We start from the raw sequence: 24,734 nt of genomic DNA on the forward strand, positions 1-24,734 counted from the left end.
AAGGCTTTGGGAGTAGCACAGAAGCGTGGAGAGTTAGTAATTTAGGCAGGTCTGAGAGGTATCCCGTACAGTTAAATAGAGACATTTTGGCTGTAGTCTGGGTTTGAGAAGACAGCCTGTCCTACAGCACCACTAAGCTTTGGGCCTGCTGATTTCACGGGAAGGTGACTTCTTTGCAAGGAAAGACATCAGGTGTCAGGCTGGAAGACAAGCTGGGGACCTCAGTTTGGCACAGCGCTTTAGTCTTCTACGTTGGAATATGGGTAACCGGGTGGATGTGGATGCTGAGGACCCCTAGAAATAGTCAGAACCAAGAGGTACAAAGTTTTGTGGTCCTTGAGGAAGATGGTAATTGAAGGTGTAAATATGAATGACGGTGAAGTGCCCCCGGGGGGTCTCTTTACTGTCTAATTTGAGGAAGTAAATGCTACAAAATGTTTCACAAATAGTTATCTTTAGTTTGGTGTTATGAATAAAAGGACTATGAAATAATTTTGAGCAAAAAAGTATATTTTCTCTTATTGCAACTGAGTATTTCATTTTGCATTAAACAATGACAATGAAAATAAGCAATTTTTAAGTAACATTTGTTTCAAAAATAATTTAAAAACTAATATAACATTGCTAAGTACTGTGCTGTGCTAACCATGGCAACAGTAAGAACTGAACAGTGACAATCTGGTTTTGTCCCTATCCTCTTTCTACACTGCCATGATAAACTCTACAGCGGAAGAGATGAATCATGGGATTAAAACTCCATGAATCCTTGGAATGTGCTTCTGTGACATTTGAAAAAATTGCCAAATAAAAGTGTTTAAGAAAGCCATTACACTTTATAGGGTTTAGAATTAGCTCAACTTTGAGAGGAAGACTATTTGCTGGAGCTTTTGTGATTAAGCCATTTTCTAAGAGCATTAATCTTAAAATTAAAATGCCACTGGTTCAGTTTGATATGTTTTTTTTTTTTTTTTTTTTGGAGCTGGGGACCGAACCCAGGGCCTTGCGCTTCCTAGGCAAGCGCTCTAACCACTGAGCTAAATCCCTAACCCCTGTTTTTTTTTTTTAAATAGGGCTCTCAAGCCTAGGATTTTTCTTGTGACTCAAATACAGTTTCATAGAAGGGATGAGGAGTAATTTGTTCTGCTTTTAGACATATCTACTTTCTAAAATATTTAAATTTATTTAATTTTTTTTAAAAAATGAGAAATTTATTTATAAGCACTTCATTTGTATCATTCCTGCTATTCCCTCTCTCTCCTAACACCTCCTGTGTTTCCCTTCTCCCAAATTCATGAGCTCTTCTTTAACTATCGTTACATATACATATATATGCATATATGTTTATATGTTTGTATATGTATACAGTTATGTATAATGTAGAGTCTATTGAATGTTGCATGTCACATGAACATGTATCCAGGGATGACCATTTGAAATGGGGCATCCATGTCCCTGGATGCAACTGGATCACTTGTAGCTCTTCATCCAGGTGTAGGAATGCCCTTGCCATGCTGGCATGTCAACTGATATCATCATTGTACCGGTCTTGTTCAGACAGCCATATTGGGATTTCAATTTCCCCAAATCTTCATTTTCCATTCCTCACCCCACTCATTGCAATTATTTTAACATACTTAATTTTATATGTTACTTTCAAGTGGTCAGATCATGTATCTTTGTCTTAGACTAAATATTTTTTTCATTTATTTTTCCTTAGTTAAAATATATTTTGTTTTCATACAGTATATTCCGATGACTATTCTCCTTTCCCTAGTCCTCCTAGTTTCTTCCCACTTCCCCTCCCATCCATTCTGTATCTCAGTAGAAAACTAATAAGCATCTAAAGGACAATACAAAAATAAAATAAGATAAAGCAAAAGCAAACAAATTGGAATAGGGAAAAACAAACAAACAGAAGGAAACAAGCTCAGGAAAAGACACAAGAAACATAGAGGCAAAGACACACTCAAGAATCCCATCAAAACACAAACCAAAACCCACAGTACATATGCAAATGTATAGGGTAAAAAATTAAAATAAAATAAAACAAAATTAAAAAAAAAAAAAGCCCAGACAAAGAACCTCCACAGACTCTGTTGAGTTGGTTTTCTGTTGGCTGCCTCTTGTTGGGTTATGTGGTCGACTTTTAAAAAGTTTGTTCCCAGTCTGGAGAGATGGTTCAGTTGTTAGGAGCACTGTGCTCTTCCAGAGGTCCTGAGTTCAATTCCCAGCAACCACATGGTGGCTCACAACCATCTCCAATGGGATCCGATGCCCTCTTCTGGTGTGTCTGAAGACAGCTGCAGTGTACTCATCACATAAATAAAAAGTAAATAAATTAAAAAAAAAGTTTGTTCCCTAGTAATCTGGCTTTCACTAGTGTTTTCTGCTCCCTTTTAATCTATATTTTTATTAATTTTGTATCTTATCTTTCTTTTTGTTAATTTGTCTGTCTTATTTCCCTAAAGAACCAATTTCTTGTTTTCTTAATTCTAAGGGTTGCTCTTTTAGACTCACCTCTGTCCTTAACCTGTCTAATTATTGCTGTACTGTGTTTGGTCTTCTTGGATTTCTAGAGTCTTAAGGCCCATCATTAAGTTGTTTATTTGGGACAGTTCTGGTATTTTTAAGTAAGTCCCCACAACTTTAAGTTTCCCTCCTGGACCTGCCTTAGCTGCACCTGATCATTTGGGTAGGCTGTGCTACCAAGTTACTTTGATTCTTTGAAATTACAATTTTCTTTCCTGGTTTTTAAAAGTCATTCCATATTCATTAAAAAATGTATTGACCACTATTCAATAATTTGCATAGTTTCTATGGTTACTCTTGTAGTTGACTCCCCTCTTCTTTTTTTTTTTAGTATAATCTGGTAAGATACAAGAACTTAGGTATTTAAATCTCCTCTTGTTGTATGAGGGCTTATCTGACTTTTTATAACCTTTATTGTTTGCTTTACAAATTGAAAGCCCCAATATTTGGTGCAGCCATATTTACAATTAAATCTCGCAATGAATTGTTTTCTTGTCTAGTGACCTTCCTTATCTCTTCAATATGATGATATAGTATGAATTTGGATACACTTTTATTCTGAGTTACAGCTCAACCTAGAGCAACTGTATAGTTATGTTTGGTTTTGATGTAAAGTAACTGTTGCACCACATTGAATACATAATGACTAACACATATGCTTTATCTGGGTTATGAGGAAAAGCTGTGAAATAGATAACCATGACCTCATCATAAAACTGAAGGACCAAACTAGTATCAATACTGTTTTTATATTCAATTTAGTAAAAATATTTAGTACATGAGTTCATCCCCTGATATGTAAGGGATTTAATTGTTAACAAATTGCCCTTGAACATAAAACAAAGTACCTTTAATTACTCTTGTGTCACTGATAATTACATGTTTTGTGTATTGAATTCTATGTTAGCATGAATAATTTCCTCTGGGGTGGGAGAGGTGGCTCAGTGGTTAAGAGTGCGCTGTCTTGCTCTACAATAGATCCAAGTTTGGTTCCCAGCACCTATGTAGAATAGTTCACTATTATCTATAACTCTAGCTCCAGGAAATATGACACCTCTGGCCTCTGCAAGCCTTTGTACTCATGTGTGCATATATATACACAGGCACACAGGCACACACATAGGTACACACAGTTTAATTTAATTTGGGATTATAGTTTAATTTCTCCCTCTGAATGTTTCCATATACCCTTTTCTCATTCTCCTCCAAATTCCTGATCTGTATTTTATTGCATAGCATGAAAATATGTATATATTCATGCATGTTTATTCACAAATATAATCTGTTCAGTGGCACAAGTCATGTAGGAAAGATTATGGTAAGCAAGTGAGTTTTCTGGAGATGGCCCACCATTTTTCATGGCTGCGATGAGGATGAGTGTGCTCTGAGAGGTGTGGAGCCCAGAGACTTTGTCCAGGATTGCTTCTTGTACCTGATCTGCCTTTCCTGCCATGATTACATACCTAGTGATTCCTGGGCATTAGCTCACCCTATTGATAACTTCCTGCAGATCAACATATGAATGTTCATGAATTAACACTGTTTATACTGAATAATGAATTTATAGAATTCCTTATTTGATTCAAATAATGTTGGGAAAAAAGTTTAAAGAGATGGTTTTAGTTCTTTTGCCAGAAAGATATTATACAGTTAGAATCAATATTAAAACGTGCCCACTCTGCATAGAATAGTAAGTAAAGGTAGCATAATGAGTACAATGAGCTTTCATAAATTTCACTAAGAAGAAAAATAGGCTTGGAATGGATTTGTGATCAAAGAAAACCATTCATTCTAGGTCAGGCCCAAGGATGAGGCCACAGGTGTGCACTATGAAAAGCAAGGCCATGTGAAACTATTGCCTTGAACTTATAATGAGCTTATAGAGTGGAACACTGCTTTGAGCTTACTATGGTCATCCTTCTGTGACTCCCTTTTGTGTAACATTGTATCTGTGAGGTAGTTTTAAAAAGAACTATTGTCTAAGAAGGTATAAGAAACTGAGAAAAATAAAGTGTGCCTGGGATCTGCTCCTTCCTCTGTGTGTGTGTGTGTGTGTGTGTGTGTGTGTGTGTGTGTTTGTGTATAAGTATCTATCTATTTATCTCTCTCTATATATATCTGTCTGTATGTTTGTACATACGTACATATACATATATGTAAGTATGCATATGCACTTGTGAAATAGATGAAACAGATAGTCGCACCCAGTCTAGTGTTTGTGTGTATGCATGACTTTCTCTTTATCCTTCTTCTTTCTCTCTGGCTCATGAGTTAATGAGCTCCAGCCTCTCCAGTCCAAATCTGAGTGCTAATATTTAAAAACATTTAGCTTGCTTAGTTTACATTCTAAAATACTAAAGCATTTTTATTGGCATTAAGGTAATTTCTAAAAATGCTATCTCCATATTATAAATTGAAATATTTTCAATTATGTAAGTTTGATACATATTTTCTTTATGACAAGTAAAATTATAGGGTACAACATGAGTTTTGATATATGTCAAATTTCCAAATCAAGGTTTTGAATACATGTGTGGCCTCACAAACTATTTTCAGTGTGCCAAAACAGTAAAAGGTCTTTACTTTTCAATTTTTAAGTCTCAAGTGCAGTTTGATCAACTATAGTATACAATAGATCTCCTGGGTTTCTTTCTCCTAACTCATATTTTGTATCCTTTGAACTCCCATTCCTTAGCATCTGGTGGCCATTATTTTGTTCTCCATTCCATGGATTCAACTCTCTCAAATTGTGGGTGTGAGTAAGCACACTCACTGTTTCTCTCTGTGCATGGCTTTTCTCAATTAACCTTCACACACACACACACACACACACACACACACACACACACACACACAGTCACAAATAATAAAATTTCCTTCTGTTTCTAAAGCAGTCCACAGTTATATACATACATTCTTTTCCTATCATTCCATTGATAGACCAATGATTAATCAAATTCTTGAATAAAATAACAATATGTGGATTTTTAAAATCATTGTGTATACAAATGGGAAAAATGATCTACAAATAAAAAGTGGGCCTATGTAACCTTGTAAACTTGCTGCAAATTAAAAATAAAAGGGATTTAAAATCAATATATATTAATAGTGGGAATCTCTCTTCTTCCCTGTCTCATATCATAGATTTTGAGCCTGTCAAACATTGGAAGCTTGAACCAGAGAGACTACTGACCAGAGATGCCTGAGCTTCAAGGACTTGCTTCAAAGGTGAGTCGAGTGAGTGTCAACACAGGTCAATCCTGAATTGCAGGGAGTCCTGCGTGCTCAGGAACCGTCCATGTGGTGAAGGGAGAATCAGACCTACCCATGTATGTTCCTAAGTTTCCTATAAATATGATTGTGCTTCATTATTTGAGTGTAAAGAATAAAGGTGCTGAATTAGTCCATAGAAAGGCTAGGTTGTATAGTCATTTATTAATTTTGAGATATTAAAAGAATAAAATAGCTATCCTTTCAAGCATTAAAGTGAGATCAAAATGGAAGACATTAAGCTGGGATTGTCACTTATAAATGTGGTTTATTTAAAGTTGTGTTACCCTATAAAGTAATTCAGAAGGGAATGACTTTGTGTAGGCTATGTCTGGGATATCTTATTGATTGCCTTAAATAATTAATCTGAATGCCCTTGAATGGTGACTGCTACATTAAGGTTTTCAATATTTTTCCTTTCAATATTTTACAGATTTTAGGTACTTGAAATATGAGGTCTACCTGCACATGAGTGGCAGGATTTGGCATTTGTGTATTTTATCTGAAGTGACACGAATAAACTGCCACACAACTCTGGAGCCACTGAGTTGACAGATCACAATAAACTAGACCTTGTGTATGATCATAAAAATACGAGGATAACAGAAACACAGCTGCCTTTGGAGGAAGAAGCTATGAGGAACTGAAGTTATAACCACTTCAAAGTTAGTATCTGTGCTTTATGATAGTAAAAACTAGCCTGAATTCACACTACTACTCTAACGTTTAACGTACAGTGTGTATATAGTTAAAGGTGGAAGGAGGGGCAAGAAGGATAGCTCAGTGGTTAAGAGCATTTGCTGTTCTTCTGAAGGACTTGGATCAGTTCTTAGGTCAGACAGTTCACAACTGCCTGTAACTCCAGCTCCAGGGCATCTGTTCCCTTCTTCTGGACTCCATGAGCATTCACACTCATGTGAGCATACATAGACCCACGTGAGCATACATAGACCCACATGTACACATATTTAAATAAGACAAAACAAAGTGATCTAGTTAATATAAGCAACATCCTTTGCTCATCGTTTCTGTGAACTGATCTGTGTAGCTGTGTTCTGACCAGTGTTTCACATTCTAACATTAATGAACTCCTACTATCATGACTAAATCTAATAAATCCATTACCTACTAAAATGACCATTGATAATAACCAAAGCTTTTCTTTAATAATGCTGCTGCCTTGAATATATCTAACAGTAAATCTTCTTCATAGGTTTAACACTGTCCCACAACCCGTACAGGGTCATTAGATTACCTCTTCCTACTTTCAATGCATTATCTTACAATATACAGTTGTCTATGTCCTCACATACTGAGTGAATATTAATATCATATTACTAGTGTTTTATCATTATTAGGTAATGAAAGAAGTAGGCAAAACAACCAAAAGTGTTTCATGAGCTCAATACACATCCATTTATTAATGCATATGCCAGCAATTGCATCATACTAGGCATTTGGAAAAGTCATTAACAAAGCAGTCGCCTAAGATCGAACACAAATTAGCCAATCTCACCAGCTTGTGTGTTTTCAGATCCAGAAGCAGAATGGTTGAGAGAGATGGCACTAAATCGCTTCTGCTCCTCACATACTAAACCAGCATGTTTGCATAACACAGTCAACAATGTAACAGCGTCTTGATCCTGGGCACATGGGGAGTCTCCTCACAGCTGTGGCTGTAAGTTACAATGACAAAGTGATGTTCTGCAGCCAAATATTTAGATACAGACTCTGGAAAGTCAAATCATAAACAAAATCCAGACAATGCAAGTATCTGTAACCAAGTAGCATTTGGGGCATATAAAGAAGACGAGTTACAAAATCATGAGTCATTGACTTTGATTTTATTTTACATTTTTCCCTCCTAAATATATATGAAGTTGTGAGTTTTTGGGTTTTTTTTTTGCAATCTATCGTAGTGCTGCATTCAGCATAAATCATTGAATATCTTTAAAAGAAACATCTGGTAGTAGAGTGAAGTAGTCATAAGTATATTGTTAGTATTTTCCTTCCAACAAGTTGCTTATCAAAGGAAAGTTAAACAGTTCTTGCATTCCATGACTTTCCAAAGAATGAATCAGGGTAAAGCTGAGACATAATGCTACATGGCAAATGCATCAGGTTACCTTTTTTTTTTCTTTTCTTCTTTTTAAAATTACAAATGTGATGGGGGTGGGGCTTGGCAGTTTTAAAGAACACAGTTTCATCAATGTAGTAACCATTAACAAACTATTTAGCATTGCTTTGTGTAAGTTTTGCCTCGAGAGCATTTCTTCACAGTGATATTTTAGAAAGGTTAGGAACTGGTCAGCATAAAATATTTCCCACCTTTTCTATTGTAATTTGTATGCAAAAATCATCACAATATATCTGCAACTATAAAATTACAAACTTTCTAGAAGTTGCTGCATTTCTAAGTGTGGTAGAAAACTGGATCTGCAGGGTGTCTACAATAAGGTAAGGCTAAACGGAACAGAAAAAGTTCAGTCAAAAATGCTTTCTGATAGGTCACTCTAAATTAATCTAACAAAGACAACCAATGGACAAACTCAAGAATGGTTTTTAGTTTTTCTCCGTGGAGAAGAAATTGGTAATGAGAAGAACATTGTAAAAGATTACCTTGATATTTCACTTTACATCATAATTTTGGCACTTCATGGAACATTTATTTCTCAAAGACCAGAACTGGTATAAAAGTTTTACACATACATTGTAGACATTGTGATTGATTACTGGCAAACATCAAAACGCAGTGGGTTTAAACATTCCCATGTATTTTCACATGCATGTAAGGGTCACACAATGGGAGTTTATGAATTCTCAAAGATAGTATTTGGAAGTCTATGTTTCAGGCACTCTCTTCAATAGACCTCGTTTCAGACTTAAGTCTCACAAACTCTTTAGCGACATCATCACTGGTTCTCTGAGAGAGTATTCGAAGGATGGTTAAACCAGTTTCATCCATAGAGAGATTTTTCAGGAGAGGGTACCATGCCCCGTAGCTCCCTTTCTCTGCTATATTCTGTAACTGAATGACTGTCATTCCAATTATTCGATCTTCTCGGGCAAAGCAGTAGTCCTTAACTGAGAGGTGAAGTTCATAGGCTCCTGGGCGGTTCTCATTACCCAGAATGCTGTATAATAAATTAAAGACATAAAATGAGTCAAACTTCTACTCGTGGTGCTGAAATACTGTTAAACTTCACATATAGCTTGCTATATGGCCAGAGTATTATATCAACTCTGTTTATTTACATATTAGAGCATTGTTAGATAAATATTGCTTGGAAATCAAATACATACTTTCCCTTAGATATAAAAATGATCTTTATTGCAGATGCAGCAGACTTTTTTGACATCATCCTCTACAATGTTCTGAGCTACACTTATAGATGTCCTGGGGTATCTGTTCCTACTTACCTCATTGATGGTAAGTGTATCAAGTAGGGTTGGCAAATGAAATAGTATGCTGTATTTAGTTATTAGATACAGAGGCTCTTGATTAATAATCACAATAGAACCTGGGTAAGGGATAGTGTTGGAAGAATATATGTGCCGTTTCTTTGTCAGCTACTAAGGGTATTTACCTCTGACTCCCAGAGAAGCTTCTCTATCCAGGAGCCTTTTCTCGAGAGAACAGACATTCCTAAGATGTATAATTGAGGCATATCTCCAGGGTACGTCAGTTTCAGCAGGGGCTGGCACTGCAGTGGTAATTCTTCCCTCTGATAACAGTGAGCCTGTACTAGTACAGCCAAGGACAGTGTGCTATATACAATGGCATGTTAGGGAGGTAAAGGGTGGGATGCAGGAATATTTTTCCTCTAGCCCTTGTTTTAATCAATCAGATATTCCCATCTTTCTAAAGAATACTCATCTGTTTGTCACCAGTAGCAAGTTTCAAAATCCTGTTTCGAACGCTATTTCTACTTCTAGGCACTTTATGTAGCCAGATGTTTGTCTACAGGTAACATTTGGGTATTTGTTTAGAGGCGAATTGAGATCGTACAAAACAGGCAAGATTATGGTATTCTGATGAGTAAAAAATAAAAAGACAAAGCAAGACAGGAGTGACTGTATGTGTTAAACATGATGGCCTTCCCAAGAACATTGGTTATGGTGCCTTCTGATATTATAGCTGAAACTTTGCCCAAGCGATTTCCAGAAAGTAGATGTTGTAGATGTTAAAATTAGATCAAGGTTCTTGTGTGGCTTGAAGTTGGAAGGTTACCGTCCTGTGAGCTGGTTTGTTAGTAGCACTCTGGTTATTGGGGTTCTTAATACATATGGGCAGGAGACAGGAGCTCACAACATAGCCTTGGCTGGCTGGGAACTTACTAGGAGACTGAGCTGGTCTTGAACTCACAGATCCACCTGCCTCTGCATGCTGGAATTAAAGGTGTGTGCCCAAAGTGAGTGAGTTTGTAAAAGCATGGCACTTTAAAGGGGATGTTTGTGTGGAAGTCTTTTGGGCTCTGTTCTATTTACTTATTTATTTTTTATGCATCACTAGGTCAGCTCATTTAGACTTATAGGATTAAGATTATTAGGGAGAAAATTGCCAACTTAACTAATTATGTATTTGATATATCTTCTTAATATGCCAAGGGATCTCCAAATGCATATACTTAAAAAATAATTCTTGCCGTCATTGTCACCTGACCTAGGGGGTCATGCCTCAGACCTGGGTTATGCTTCCACCCTTCACCTCACAATGGACTACTGACACATGGCACTGCAATGCTAGCGTTTGCCACATTCTACCTCCCAGCAGGTGGTGGATTATAAGGACATTAGTAAGAGTGGGTCTTTGCTACATTGTTTTCCTCTTATGCCTGCCTTGAGTGGGCCGTTTCCCTCCATGGAAGGTCGTTGCTTCTCAGAAGGGAACTAAGAAATTTTTACTACCCCAACTTTGGTGATGTCCCTCCATGCCTAGCTTTCAGATACCTCACAGTCCTCCTGTATAGACACGTTTGTGAAGTTGGTCTCAATTGTCATGAAGGCTTGTGTTCTACAGATGTAAATTCTTCCCTCACACTCAGAATGTTCATTGGTCTTTCCCTCTAGCTAGTAACTATTCTATCTCCTGCCTGGACTATTGCCATGGAAAGGTACATAAAGGGTATCATCCTATACTTGGTCTGGTTTCCCTATACAACCAACACCACCGTTTAAAGACACATATTTGCTATTTGCCCCTTCATTTGGAAAAACTCTCTAGATCCCCCTCCTCAAGAACTAAAAATTAATTATACTTTCAAGTGAGGGCTTCACCAAGCTATTTAACCGTCCCCTCTTTCCTATTATATCCTGTTTCTTTATACATGGTATCCTTTCACTTGACCATGACAAACAACTGTAGGAAGACATTTTTGTGATAGCAAAAGCCAGTGACTGAGTCCAGTGCTCAGTATCCATAACACTGTCTGATACGCACAGCTGCTGTGGTAAGGGATCAAAGCCCAGCTTGAGTTGTTTGTGAAGAATAGGAGAAGACAGGTGGGTTTTACTTTCCACCCTGACTGGGCTTTAGCTGCAAAACCACTAGCATCCAGTTAAGTGAACTAGCGATATTTTGTTTGACTTACAACTGGAAGGTTTCATTGTACTTTGGTGACCACGTGTTGCTTTTTGTCTTTGTCCCTTGTTTTCTCTTCTTGTCCCCCAGGCTGGGTCCCAGCATGCACACTTCCACAAAGGGGCGGAACATGGCGGTGGTCTGCCAGTTTAGGTCATTGATCGCAATCACTGAAAAGCAGGACCAGAGTTTTAGCAAACGAGTGTGTTGAAATGAGAGCTTCTGCCTCCTGGTGGGGAACTTGGCCTTGGAGTGCACATGTGCCCTGACCGTACCAACAGGGAATCATGCCAACAGCTGAGACATTGGATGCCTGGGAGAGCTGTCATTCGAATAAATGGTACGGAGACAGAAAGGTAAGCGCATCCTGAGAATTTTTCATGTTAGACATAAGGGAAGCACAACCTCGAAATATTTAGAAAATAGATTAAATGGAATTCTATGTTAGTGCACATAAATTCAATATCCATGCAAAAAAATCAGATCATAATATATTAGAAATACTTTTATAGCCAGTATTATTTACAAAACTTCAAGTCATTTAGTTTGTTACTTCTTTCCCAGCTGTGAATTCCATCACATACCAAATGCTGTGGCCATTTTCTATTTTAGGACTCATAAACGATTCTGAATAAATATGCTTACATCCCCCTGCTTGGTCGTGGCGATCAGCAGAAAAGTATCTCAAAATTTCTACTGCTGAAGACTAAATTCTTGGGCTTGATATGTGCATATGTTTAAAAGACTCTGAAAAATACTGACACCAGATCTTATATCGGCACAAGTGCTCCTTGTTTTCCTCACATATTTTTCATGTAGTCTTTTCTAATCCATGGCAGTTTCAGAACGCAGTGCAATTAAAACATTGGGAGACCACATTGGATACTGGAAATGACCAAGGCCACAATAAAAACAGAATATGGCATGCTCAGCGAAGTCGTGAGATATTAATGAAACCCTTCAGTTGGAAAGCAGTGCCCATTGGTTTTTATAGCATTGAGCCATTTATTAAGGAGGAAAACTAGAAGTCCCATAAAATAAGCAGATTCTGTGAATATAGTTAAATATAATTTCTCGAGCTGACCTATATTTTCTTAACAATAAAACAAATCCACTTTTGAAATTTAGTTACCAGTGCATCAAGTCTTTACATGTTTTTAGCTTAAGAATTTGTTTCTCTGAAGGCATTTTGTGTCCTGGAGTAGTGTACATTTAAAAAAATGTATGTGAGAGAACTGATAGCGTTCGTATGATTTCTGTGGATGTTAGGTGCTCTATCTGAACCCCAGGTGTACCTTTTACAGTGACTTTATGCTCTCCAGTCCCTGGGGTGGTGGTGACATCCACATGGACAGAGATCTGGCCTACAGCATCTTTGGAGGAACGACCTGCAAACAGAAGAAACGTACTGGCTTGAATGTTCAGACTACACATCTGTGGGCATCTATTTTCTTTGCCTAGGGATGAGATGGTTATTCTATTAATATCTCATGTTGGACACTGATTAGTGCTCACAGAGTTTACAGTTCGAGTTGAGTAGAGCTGTCCTTAGCCCAGTTAGTGCAAATACTAAATGCTATACACTCTGTGGAAATTCTTCAGTTGCCCAGTTCCTACCACCGTGAAAATGTTCAGTTCCCCTTGCGGGGCCAGAAAGCCATGCAACTGGCTGTGGGGGGTGAGGGGTGGGAGCATGTCCCAGTCTAGAGCAAGAGTGAGGTCAAAATCTCACCCTGAGACCAGCAGGAGTAGGACTGCTTCCTCCCTGCTTTGGGCCTGTCTGTCCTCCACCACCCTTGAGATAATCACAAAGCCTGCTGGTCAGATTACAGGTTAAGCTTCCTTTCTCCCTAGAAGAATGGATCTAGCAAGCACCTGGAATTCCTCTTCATGCAAATGAAGCATTCCCAGCCCCTCAGCCCTAGTCAATAACCCACCCTGAAAACCCTTACTTTTATAGTCCTTGTAACCCCCCACCCCAATAAAGAGAGTTTTCCTACTGAAAATCATGTCTGGAGAAGGCTGTTTCTGAGACTCATGATGACTGAGATCCTGTCTAACCCACTGGCCTGCCCAGGCTAGCTTTGTGCCTTCCAGTTCAGCCCAGGGTGCAACAGCATCTGGATATCTAGAGAAAAGCAGACCAGAGCCAGCACCACTTCTCCTGGTTGCGTTGTTATTTTGTATTCTCTTGTAAGGAAATTTCTACCCAGTGACACAGCAGACCAGGGGAACTAATACAAAGTGACTCTGAATGCCAAGATCCACCCCCTCACCCCATAAAGCTCAGCACAGGACAAGAGCTACTATATGTGTGCTTAGAGTGTACATATCTACATCATCTACAAGGTAGGCAAGTCCATGGTCACAGTGAGTCAAGGGCTGAATGGACCTAGAAGAATGCTTGTTGTTGTTTAGGGTGAGATAAGTGAATTCAAGCCATTGCTGCCATCTTAAGCATCTGAGACCCACAGAATCGATTGTGTTGTTCAACCACAGTTTTCTGACTTGTAAATTGAAGAGAATGCCAACCACTTCCTATACCCACACTTATTAATATATCATTTATAAACACCAATTTGAAGCATATACACTATTAATTTTTTACCATGTACCCTTTCCACTTTAAAAGACTGTGACATTGGCTTCCTACTACACCGTATACGAAGCTGCTACCAACTGTTATGTGGCCTGGAACCTCATAATGCAAACTACGAATTAACTATTCAAGGAATCTCTCTTGAAAATGAATCGCTGAGATGTTTTAAGTGAAATCATCCCTATTGATATGTGACACGATTCTACTTAAGAGACCCTACAGCTCCACCAGAAAATGCTTAGATTTAACAACCATTTTCAGTAAAGTGGCAAGATGCAAAATCAACATTCGAAGCTGAGTATCTTTCACACATACCAATAATGGGCCCCCTGAGAAATGAGGAAAGCCATCTCATCATTCCCCTTCTCCCAGTAAAGGTCCCAGGAATAAACTCCACCATAGAAGAAAGATTTATAAGGTGACAACTTCAGGGCCCTGACAAGAAGTTAAAGGGGACACCGGATGATGTAGAGGCTCCTAGTTCCTGGGTGAGTAGAATTAACACTGTGAAGAATGGCCACGCTACCAAAAAGTCACCAACAGACTTAGTGAAACTGCCATTAGAATTTCAATGACAGCAGATATGGTGGCATATGCTTTTAATCCCAGCCCTTGAAAGGCAGAGGCAGGTGGGCCTCACTGAGTTTGAGGATCGTTCCAGTACAGCCAGGGCTATGCAATCAAACCCTGTGTCAAAGAATAAAATCCAATGCATTCTTTACATAGCTAAAAGATAATTCTTAAAAAAAAAAAATGGAAGCATGAGAGACCACATAGAGCCAAAACAATCCCAGGTAGAAAGCATATTTCAGGAGATTCTATAACAGTTCAAACTACGCTGTGTGTTAGAATTAAACGAAGTGTGGTAGTAATAGGAAAAACAGGTAAACTAGTGGAATAAGGTAGTCCAGAAATAAATTCACACAGCTATGCACGTATGATCTTTGAGAAAGGGTATCAAGGGCACATACTGAGATTTGGTTCAGGAATCCTGATTTCCTGAGCTTTCCAGAGGAAAATGTAGAAAGTTACAATTAAGTTGTAGGTACAGGGAAGGATGTTCTGATCAGGACCATTGTTCAAGAAACAGTCCTAAGAGTCAATATACAAGACCATGTGAAATTAAAAAGTTGCTGTGTAAGGGAAGCCATCTTGGCTCGCTATACTTCAGACATCTAGACTATATAAAAATAATTAAAATAACTAAACACAAACCCACAGAACTGCCGGTGAATAGGGGGTAATGAGATTACTAGTTTTCAAAAGGAACATAAAAGGCCAATAATATTTTTTTAAAAGAATGCTCAGTATTCTATTCAGAAAAATACAAACAAAAACTACTTTATGATTCCATATCACTCCATTCATGATGATCATGACCAGGAAGGCAAATGACAAGTGCTGGAGAGGCTGTGGGGGACAGAACCCTTGTCCACAGCTGGTGGGAGAGTGAAGTGCATCCACCGAGGAAGTTCCTAAAACATTAAAACCAGAACTACCACGTGACCCAGCTATACCTCTCCTGGGCATATACCTGAAGGAGCTCATACCCTACCACAGAGAGATTCGCTTGTCTGTGTTTATTGTCACCCTATTCACAATAGTCGGGGCATGGGGCATAGACGCTCGTCGACAGAAGAATGGATAGGGGAAATGTGGCACAAATATACAGCAGAATTTTACTCAGAAGTTGAGAAGAATGAAATCTGTAGGAAAATGGTGGAACTAAAAGGTTTGCACTGAGTGAGGTGACCCTGTCTTAAAGATGAGCCACCAAGTGGTCTCACACGTGGATTCTCCTGTTTAATGTTTGTATTTACATAGAGAGTGGGATGTGAGATTGTATATCGACTCTGAACCTAGGTCAGAGACCACAGGATGGGAATGAGGTATAGAGGTAGGGGGAGATCTCCTGGGAAATGAGAGAAGAAAAGAGGTGGGGGGTCACAGAGGAAGGGGAGAGGAGAGGGAGGGAGGGGAGGGAGGGAAGGTGAAAGGGGCAAGAAAAAACAAACCCACATTTTGTTTGGAAAAGGGCATAATGAAGCCTGAATTTTTTTGCAAGCTAATAACCCCAAGATGTTGAATATTTATAGTAAATGCTGACTGTTACCACGGGGATTTAAAGCCATGCTTCTATAATCTGTCAGGAAGCATCTTCCTCTAGCTTGTTGCACAAACTAGTTTGTTCACAGAATAATTGTCCTGAGTGGAGCTGTGTGGTATGCCACTTCGTAACCTTTTCATGATGTATGACTTTTCATGACTCAGGGAGCCAGAGTCTTATTTGTAGAAGTTGGATTTCTAGCACTTCAAATGAAGCCAAAAGGTTCCGAGGATCTCCAGGTTTCTAGCTAGTGAAGAACCAGGATCAGCATATGAACGGGAGCCTGTTGTTCACCTAGAACCTCTCTTTAGCCTAATTTTGGCATTGATGGGAAGAGCTTGGAATCACTATCTAAGTACATTTTCAAGGGAGGAGGAGGAAGCCCCCCTCACCCCGAATGGTTTCTATTAGTAACAACAATGTAGACAATGAGAATGCAGACTGTGACATCAGTTGGGGAGCATCAGGGTACACAGCTAGGCTCATGTGATTTGAGAATAGGTCTTGGTAAGATAATTTTATACCATTCTTTTTTTTTTATTAAATGATTCTTTTTTTTTTTTTAGATTTATTCATTTATTATATATAAGTACACTGTAGCTGTCTTCAGACACACCAGAAGAGGGCATCGGATCTCTTTACAGATGGTTGTGAGCCACCATGTGGTTGCGAGCCACCATGTGGTTGCTGGGAATTGAACTCATGACCTCTGGAAGAGCAGTCAGGTGCTCTTAACTGCTGAGCCATCTCTCCAGCCCATACCATTCTTAAACCGGTAATAACCTTATGCTAGAGTTTTTCTGTGCAGGATGGATATACCTCTTACTCTGTGCTTGAGTTTTCCTATGCAGGATTGACCTCCCTCCCCCATACACACATAACTACAGATATTTCCTTTTAAAGACTCAAGTCTTTAGATAGTGATTACATTTATAAATATGTTTATATTTATTGTTGTTTTGCCTCTGTGTATGAACATGTGCCGCATGGGTACAGTGCCCACAGAATCCAGAAGAGAGCATCAGATCCTCTGGAAATGGAGTTACAGGTGGTTAAAAACTGCCATGTATGTGCTGGGAACTGAACCTGGGTCCTTTAGAAGAGTAGTAAATACCCTTATAGCTACTGAGCTACCGCTCCAGCCCTGTATTTTACATTTTATATACACATACATAGTACATATTAAAACTTCATTCTTTAGTATCTTATCTTACTCCATTTAAAAGCAGATAATAAATGCACTAGGAGAACCAGTAAATTTTAGTAATGGATTTTTTTTATTAGAATATTTTTACTTAATCTTTTGAGACTTGCAAACTTATAAACATAACTATGACATAGTAACCTAATGTAATGGAGAAGACATTTAATCTTCCTATTGATCACTTTGGCCAGATGTATTGGCTTTACTTCTACAGCTGCAATATGTGATAATGTTAAAAGCAGACATTAATTATTCTCCTCTGGGTTCTCAGTTTATCATCTACCCTTTTCTCTTTGCTCCAAGAGTCTTATAATCCATGTGTAGCATTAGTTGTTTGCCCTACACTCCAGAGTCTAGATGGGTTTGGCTATTGGGGAATCCTGGCAGGAAGAGAAACACAGGTCGTACCAGGTGTTTTCTTTAGGTTCTGTCTTGTGGGGTCCCCGTTGATGGCTGGATTCTATAATGCATTTTATAAAAACAGCCCAATTTAGGTGTCAGTTTCTTCTCTAGATCTCAACTTCCTGTACAGCTTTTGTCAAAGAGAAATTGTAAGAGTATGCTGTCTTTTCTGGTTGTATTGCATCCTGCCTATGTGTTTGTATACAGTTTCTATTAAATTCTCCCCAGTTTATCTTACATTGGTTGTTCCTGCAGGTTGTGGAGTTAATAGCATCAGTATGCTATCACAGAAAGGCCTCTACTAGATTTTTGTAGATGAATATCATTGGTGAAGGAACTAAACTTATATACACTACTTTGTAGCTCTCATCATGCCTGCCAGGCAGGAGGAAGGAAGGAAGGAAGGAAGGAAGGAAGGAAGGAAGGAAGGAAAGAAGGAAGGCAGGCCTATGGAGGCTTCTGAAGATTGATTTGGAAATGTCTTATGGACAAAGGGAACTGAAGTGACAGTTGGGCAGCCAGTAACTGTAATTTCAGCTGTGTGGGATCTGATATTCTGTACTGGATTCTGTGGGTACCCACACACAGGTGCCAGCATGGACGCACGCACACACACACACACACACACACACACGGCTCTGAAAACCTTATTCTACCTTTAAATATTTTAAGATTGATAAGCACACTATATTATAAGCATGCTATGGAACCCCAGGAAACCATGTGGTACAGTTTATTGTTTTAGACATAAATCTGGTAGAGTCAATGGTAGGTCTTCTTACAGGAGTCTTACTATAGACAAAGAGCCCGACTCTCCAAAAGGCCTTTGAAAATATAAACAAAAGGATTGACTTTGAATATAAAAATCAAACTCCCCACCCCCAAAACAATAATAATAAGATTTAGGAGGCAGAGGCCAGAGAGAATTTTCAATAATTAATATTATTTGTTTGTATTTGGAAGTTAGAGATAACAGAAACCTGGCCATTCAACATTGCTTAGTGCCTGAGAACTGTTAGTATGCAGTCAATTAGTCACAGTCTGCTTCAACACACACCATGATGGCTAGCAAACATGAGTGTGGGGGGTGAGAGGCTTAAGGATTATTCTAAATGTTCCTGTGGTTTCCTTTCCACCAGGCATGGTGAGGAAAGCAGACTTACACTGAAGGAGTCCCTTAGGATTTCTCTCCTTCTGGGCAGTTACTTCAGTCAATACAGTAGCAGGGGGAACTGACAAGTCTAGGTGAGCACAGAAGGGCTCAGAGCTTTGCAACTCTAGCCTCAAATCACTGGTTCTGGCAGTAAGGAAAGTCAACTGAGAAGTGGGTAAGGAGAGCCGGGTTAGTTATGTATTGAGCCCTCATGTCTGAGGATGAGCAAACACATGAAATGTAGTAAGGGGATTTTGAAATGCAGACTACAAGACAGAACTCGGGAGAAAGCCTTAGAGAAGAAAGTTTCCCTTTGGAAATGGTGTTCCTAAAGCTGCAATAAAATGTGGAGTCAGAATCAAGGCATAATAAAAGCAATTTTCTCCAGGAGGAAGTCCTGAATTCTAAGAATAAAAAAATTAAATTTGTTTCAGAAAAATTAATGAAGCACAAACTACACTAATATCTGGCTAGTTGAAATGTTTAAATTTTACAGATATAAGACAAATTGTCTTACAGATTTTTATAAGTCTCTAAGAAATAAGAAAGAGTCCAATTGGCTGTTATTTTTTCTCCCAAAAGAGAAATCAAGAAGGAAATGAAGCAAGGCCTACTGTTATGAAAGAGTCTATGATCCTAGACTTTTAAATTTAGTCAGTTGCTTCTCACGTATTTATGTACAGATGAAATTTCAAAGTTTCAAAAGCTAAGGGATAATTTAGTATTGGGCCAGAAAAATGACTTCTAAACCGAAAGAAACCAAGACTGGCAACATCCTGTAGTCCAAAGCATGGCAAAGCATGGCAATGACCATGAAGCTTCTCCTCCTCCTCCTCTCCCTCTCCCTCCTCCTCATTGTCACCATCATCACCACCACCACCACCACCACTGGTGTATTATGAGACTATGTGCACGTGAGTACAGGTACCAGTAGAGGCCAAAGGTACTTGCTTCTTCTAGATAGTTCTGAGACTGACATGAGTACTGGTACTAACACTCAGGTCTTCTGCAAGAGCAGTATGAGTTCTTAACCACTGAGCCTTGTCCCCAGCTCCAGTGATGACCATCAAATATAAGGATATATTGTACTGTCACTGTCTGTTGAATATTAGTGGTTATATCTTCCCTGCTCAGCTTCAGTTTATGAGAGTCACACACTGCGTGCCTCTTTCTAAAGAAGAGGCTGCAGGACTAGAAGGACAGGGATGGTGGGTGGGTTGAACAGGAGTGTGGGAATGATGGGTAGGTGAAGCAAGGCATGATGGGTAGGTGGAACAGGAGCATGGCAATGATGGGTAGGTGAAGCAAGGCATGATGGGTAGGTGGAACAGGAGCATGGGAATGATGGGTAGGTGAAGTAAGGGATGCTGTGTGTGTTGAACAGGACCACAGATGCTAAGGAAGGATGAACTCTTCCATACTAAGTTTCTTTCAAAGGTTTGCTCCCTTGGATTTAATGTTAAGTATTTTGTAAATCACTCAGTGGTTAAATAATACATCTCAGTGAAAATCTGTCAAAATAAATTAAATGAATACTGGTCTATGTCTGGCCTCTATACCCAGAGGGATTCATTCCTGAGATGTCATACTCCTGGGGCAGGGTTCCACATATGCACAAAGTCATGCATTCCAGTGTATAAAAAGCAGTTGTCTGGATAAACGTTCCATCCAGTTGTGGTGGTGCAAGCTGTAGGACTTGCTGCAGGAGGTAGAGGAATATTCTTATAGTCTAGGATTTACTCTTTTGCAGCTCATAAATGCTCCTATCAGTCCTTTAATTAATTATGAATGTCTAGGAAGTCAGAGATTTTGGTCATAGGTATTTGCTGAATGCTGGCTAGGAGAAAATGAGATACTAATTACTATAAAAGAAGGAAAAGAGAGTTTTCAAGTTATAGAGGTTCTCTATAAAAAATGATAAAAAAGTTGACCTGGGGTTTTGATAGTATGTGAAGTTTAAATGAAAAAAAAAACCATTTAGTCTAAGTGAGATCTTACAAAGAAAGGCCTTGTTTATAAGGACAGAGATGCAGATCTGTCCCTCTCTACTACATGCACTGAACCCCCAGCATGTATTAGCTGGATGACTTGGGGCAAGCCACTAAGCCACTCTTTGCTTCAATTTCCTTAGTTGGAGAATAAGAATAATAGGACCTGCATCCTTTAGATGTAGACATTAAACAAATTATTAGTTGTAAAGAATTTACAAAATTATGTAATATACACAGAAAGCATTTCATAAACAGATGTTCTTACCATGGTAGTTTCATCTCATGCAGCTGTGGACCCAATGAGCTATTATAGTAATGGCTGGTGTGACAAAATAGCCCCTGGGTAACAGTAGCATGAGTGTCATGGGGTAACCACATGACCAGCTCCACTGGAGGAAGCGTATGCTTAGTATTGTAAATGTGGCCAACAACTCATGAACCTACTGCTACCTTTTTTTTTCTCAAATTGCTTTCTAAATTTCTATTTCTATCCCCATGTTTGTATAGACCTCAAACCTCATAAAAGAAGGCTCTCTGTGCAGTTGGATAATGGTCAATGTCCAGGATCACAATGAGTAAAGTGAAGAGAATAAGTGCCGGTGAAATGCTCAGCTACACAGCGAACATTTATATAACCCTGTCCCCTAAGACTCAGGGACCATCTTGGAAGAGGTCAAGAGCAGAGATAATGTAAGAGTCAGAGGCTGGGGATGATCTGATGGAAACTGTGTCTTTTGGACATGCTAGGGCCACTGCCCTCTTGTACTCACAGCAGCTGTGGTGGCCTGCTAAGGACAAGCCAGTAAACATCTCAGCGTGCAGTGGGGGAAGGGACTCCTGAGCTCCTACACCTAGTTGAGGAGCTGGGGAGAGTTCATGGCTTCAGAAGGAGGAAAACTACGTTTTAAGTATGTGGTCTCTGGCGAGTTGACCATGGTCCTCGGATGGTCCCGACCTTTGGATATATAGGTATCATAAATTGATCTTGGTGGATTATTGAAAATGAAAAAAGGAAGACAAATTTGGGAGGGGTGCAGGGTGAATCTGGGAGGAGTATGGGGAGTGAGAACTGAATATGATCAAAATACATTGTATACATGTATGAAATTCTCAAAGAATTAATAAAATAAAGACCCAGCTCTACCTCTCTTTGGCATGTACCCAAACGATGCCCCACTATACCATAGGGGCACGTGCTTCAATATGTCCATAGCAGCCTTATTTGTGATAGCCAGAAGCTGGAAACAACACAGATGTTCCACACAGAGGAATGGATACAGGAAATGATGTTCATTTATACAATGGAATATTATTCAGCTATTATGAATGAGGATATCATGAATTTTGCAGGCAACTTAGACCCAAAAGGACATCAATGGTATGTACTTATTAATAAGTGGATATTAGCCAAAAATGTACAGGATACTTAGGATACAATCTACAGAACTCAAATGGTTAACAAGCCAAAGAGCCCAAGTGAAGATGCTTTAATCCCACACTTGGCAGGGAGAAGAAAGCAATCATGCAGGGTAGAGGGAGGGAGGGATCTGGGTAGAGAGAGGAGGGGGAGAGGAAAAGGGGAACATGATCAGGTATTGTGGGGTGGGGTGGGGGCAGAAGGAAGCACTGAGGGCCAGCAGAATGAATGGAAATATGCAACAGTGGGGGGGGGGCTCTAGAATGTATCAGAGACCTGGGAGGTGAGAGACCCTCAGGACTCAAAGGGAGGGAGCTTAGATGAAACGCCCTACAGTGGGGAGAGGGAACTGCCTCCAGGAGAAAGACAGGGCATAAGTGAGGATGGGGTTGCCATCCCACAGTCAAAAACTCTGATCCAGAATTGTTCCTGTCTAAGGGAACTGCAGGGTCAAAAATGGAGACGAGACTGAGGGAAGGGAAATCCAATGACAGGCCCAACTTGGGATCCATCTCAAGGGGAGGCTCCAAGGCTCGACACTATTACTGATGCTATGACAGGAATCTAGCATGGCTGTCCTCCGAGAGGCTCAACAAGCAGCTGACTGAGACAGATGGAGATACTTCCACCCAACTAATGGTCAGAAGCCAGAGACCCCGGTGGTTGAATTAGGGAAAGGCTGGAAGAAGTTGAGGAGGAGGGCAACCCTGCTGACTGAGACAGATGGAGATACTTCCACCCAACTAATGGTCAGAAGCCAGAGACCCCGGTGGTTGAATTAGGGAAAGGCTGGAAGAAGTTGAGGAGGAGGGCAACCCTGTAGGAAGAGCCCATAGGAAGACCAGGCACCAGGCATCTCAACTAACCAGGACTTCTGAGATACTGAGCCACCAAGCAGAACTGCCTCTCTTTACATAGTGAAAGAGTGTGTGTGCGTGTGTGCGTGCGTGCGTGTGTGTGCGTGTGTGTGTGTGTGTGTGTGTGTGTGTGTGTGCGTGTGTGTGTATGTGTGTGTGTGTCACTACCTGGTCTGGCCTCAGTGGGAATAGAGTAGCCTAACCCTCGAGAAACTTGAGGCTCCAGAGAGTGAAGAAGCCTGATGTGGGGGAAACATTGTCTTGGAGACAGGAGGGGGGAGGAATGGGATGAAGAACTGTGGGGAGGGAGACCAGGAGGAGGACAATGGCTGGACTGTAAAAAAATAAATAAAAGTGATAATAATTTTTTAAAAATTTAAACTATTACCTCTATTGGAGTAGGAATTTCTTTCCTATGAATTTTGTCTTACAGATATGCTTGCACCAATGCACAAACATGTGCAAGTAACATTTTGATAAGGGTTAAAAATTAGACAACCCGTGCATAAAGAATGAAGCAGTGAACATGTCACAGTTCTTATTGATGATGGTGAATCCATGTGAAGAAAAGAGTGAAGAGAATCTGTACCCGAGTGATAAGCGATAAAGAAACGTAAAACGTCAGAGTGACAGTACAAACAGCCAAGCAGATGAGGAGTACACGATGTCAGAGAACCCTGTGCTCTCCATCTGTGAGGACACAGGCTTCCCTTACGTGGCTCTGCCACTTTGATCGGGATGCCCCTCATCCTGCCAAGCATACATCGAGTGTTCAAACTGCTGACTGCAGCACCGGAGCAAGCAATTGAACAGTGTCGCAGGAAAATTGCGGGTGGCACGCAGCGATGGGTGGATGAAGCGGTGTCCACTGTGATCTGATAATAGGTACCCAGTGAAGGCAGAAGATAGAACCGACTTCCATCCTGTCATCAACCCAAAATGCTCATCTGGCTGAGTGCTCAAGTCCTAGCTGTCAAAAGCCACTTAACAGCATCAAAAAGAAACTAGCCTTTCTGTGCACGATGATGCTAACAAGTCCAAAGAGGACTGCAGCGGGCACCGTGGTCCAGGTGTACAATAGAGTTCTCTTCATTCTCAGGACTTTGATGAAGAAAAACAGAAAGCCAGAAAATGAGAAGCTGTTGTAGAAAGAGTGAATCGGGATGCTGTGGCCCCTCTTGGGCGTAAGCTGTTCTGTGGGAAGTGGATATCCACGGATCAACTCTGCTGTGTGTGCTCTGACCTTTATCTGAAGCTGAGCTAATCCAACAAGAGTTTGGCAAGGACAGAGCATTAGAGAAAAGAAAAGCAAAGAACAGAACGAAGCAGATTTGGCAGAAAGAGAAATAGAGGAGAGAGATGATGAGTCCACTCTGCAGCTGAAGTGGAGAAGCTCAAGTGCGCACACCAAGAAACCCCGTTTCTTTCCCATCATTCTTTTAGCCGTCTCCTTTATTGATTGATCATTACGCGCTGTATGAAACAAGAGCATGCAATTTGGAATGTATAATGGCATAGACCGGACAGGGGAAACAAATGTGATTTTCTTCATCTTATCGTTATATAAAACCTACCATTTGGTGAGTATTGTGGAAAATGAGAACACGCAAACAAAAACCTTCCC

The 24,734-nt window shown here is 39.8% G+C and overlaps 1 protein-coding gene across 1 annotated transcript in view; it reads right to left on the minus strand.

Moving 5' to 3' along the window:
• Window positions 1–7,189: 7,189 nt before the first annotated feature.
• Unc13c (unc-13 homolog C) overlaps window positions 7,190–24,734 on the minus strand; it is a 443,880-nt gene continuing 426,335 nt past the window's right edge. Inside the window, exons 30-32 of the mRNA XM_032910033.1 lie at window positions 12,676–12,768; window positions 11,391–11,550; window positions 7,190–8,933 (exon numbers count right to left, since the gene is read on the minus strand). Of these exons, the coding sequence (XP_032765924.1) occupies window positions 8,648–8,933; window positions 11,391–11,550; window positions 12,676–12,768 (539 nt within the window). The 3' untranslated portion in view covers window positions 7,190–8,647. The remainder of the gene's footprint in view (window positions 8,934–11,390; window positions 11,551–12,675; window positions 12,769–24,734) is intronic.

Source organism: Rattus rattus, chromosome 8 (assembly GCF_011064425.1).
Source record: "Rattus rattus isolate New Zealand chromosome 8, Rrattus_CSIRO_v1, whole genome shotgun sequence".
Lineage (NCBI taxonomy): Eukaryota > Metazoa > Chordata > Mammalia > Rodentia > Muridae > Rattus > Rattus rattus.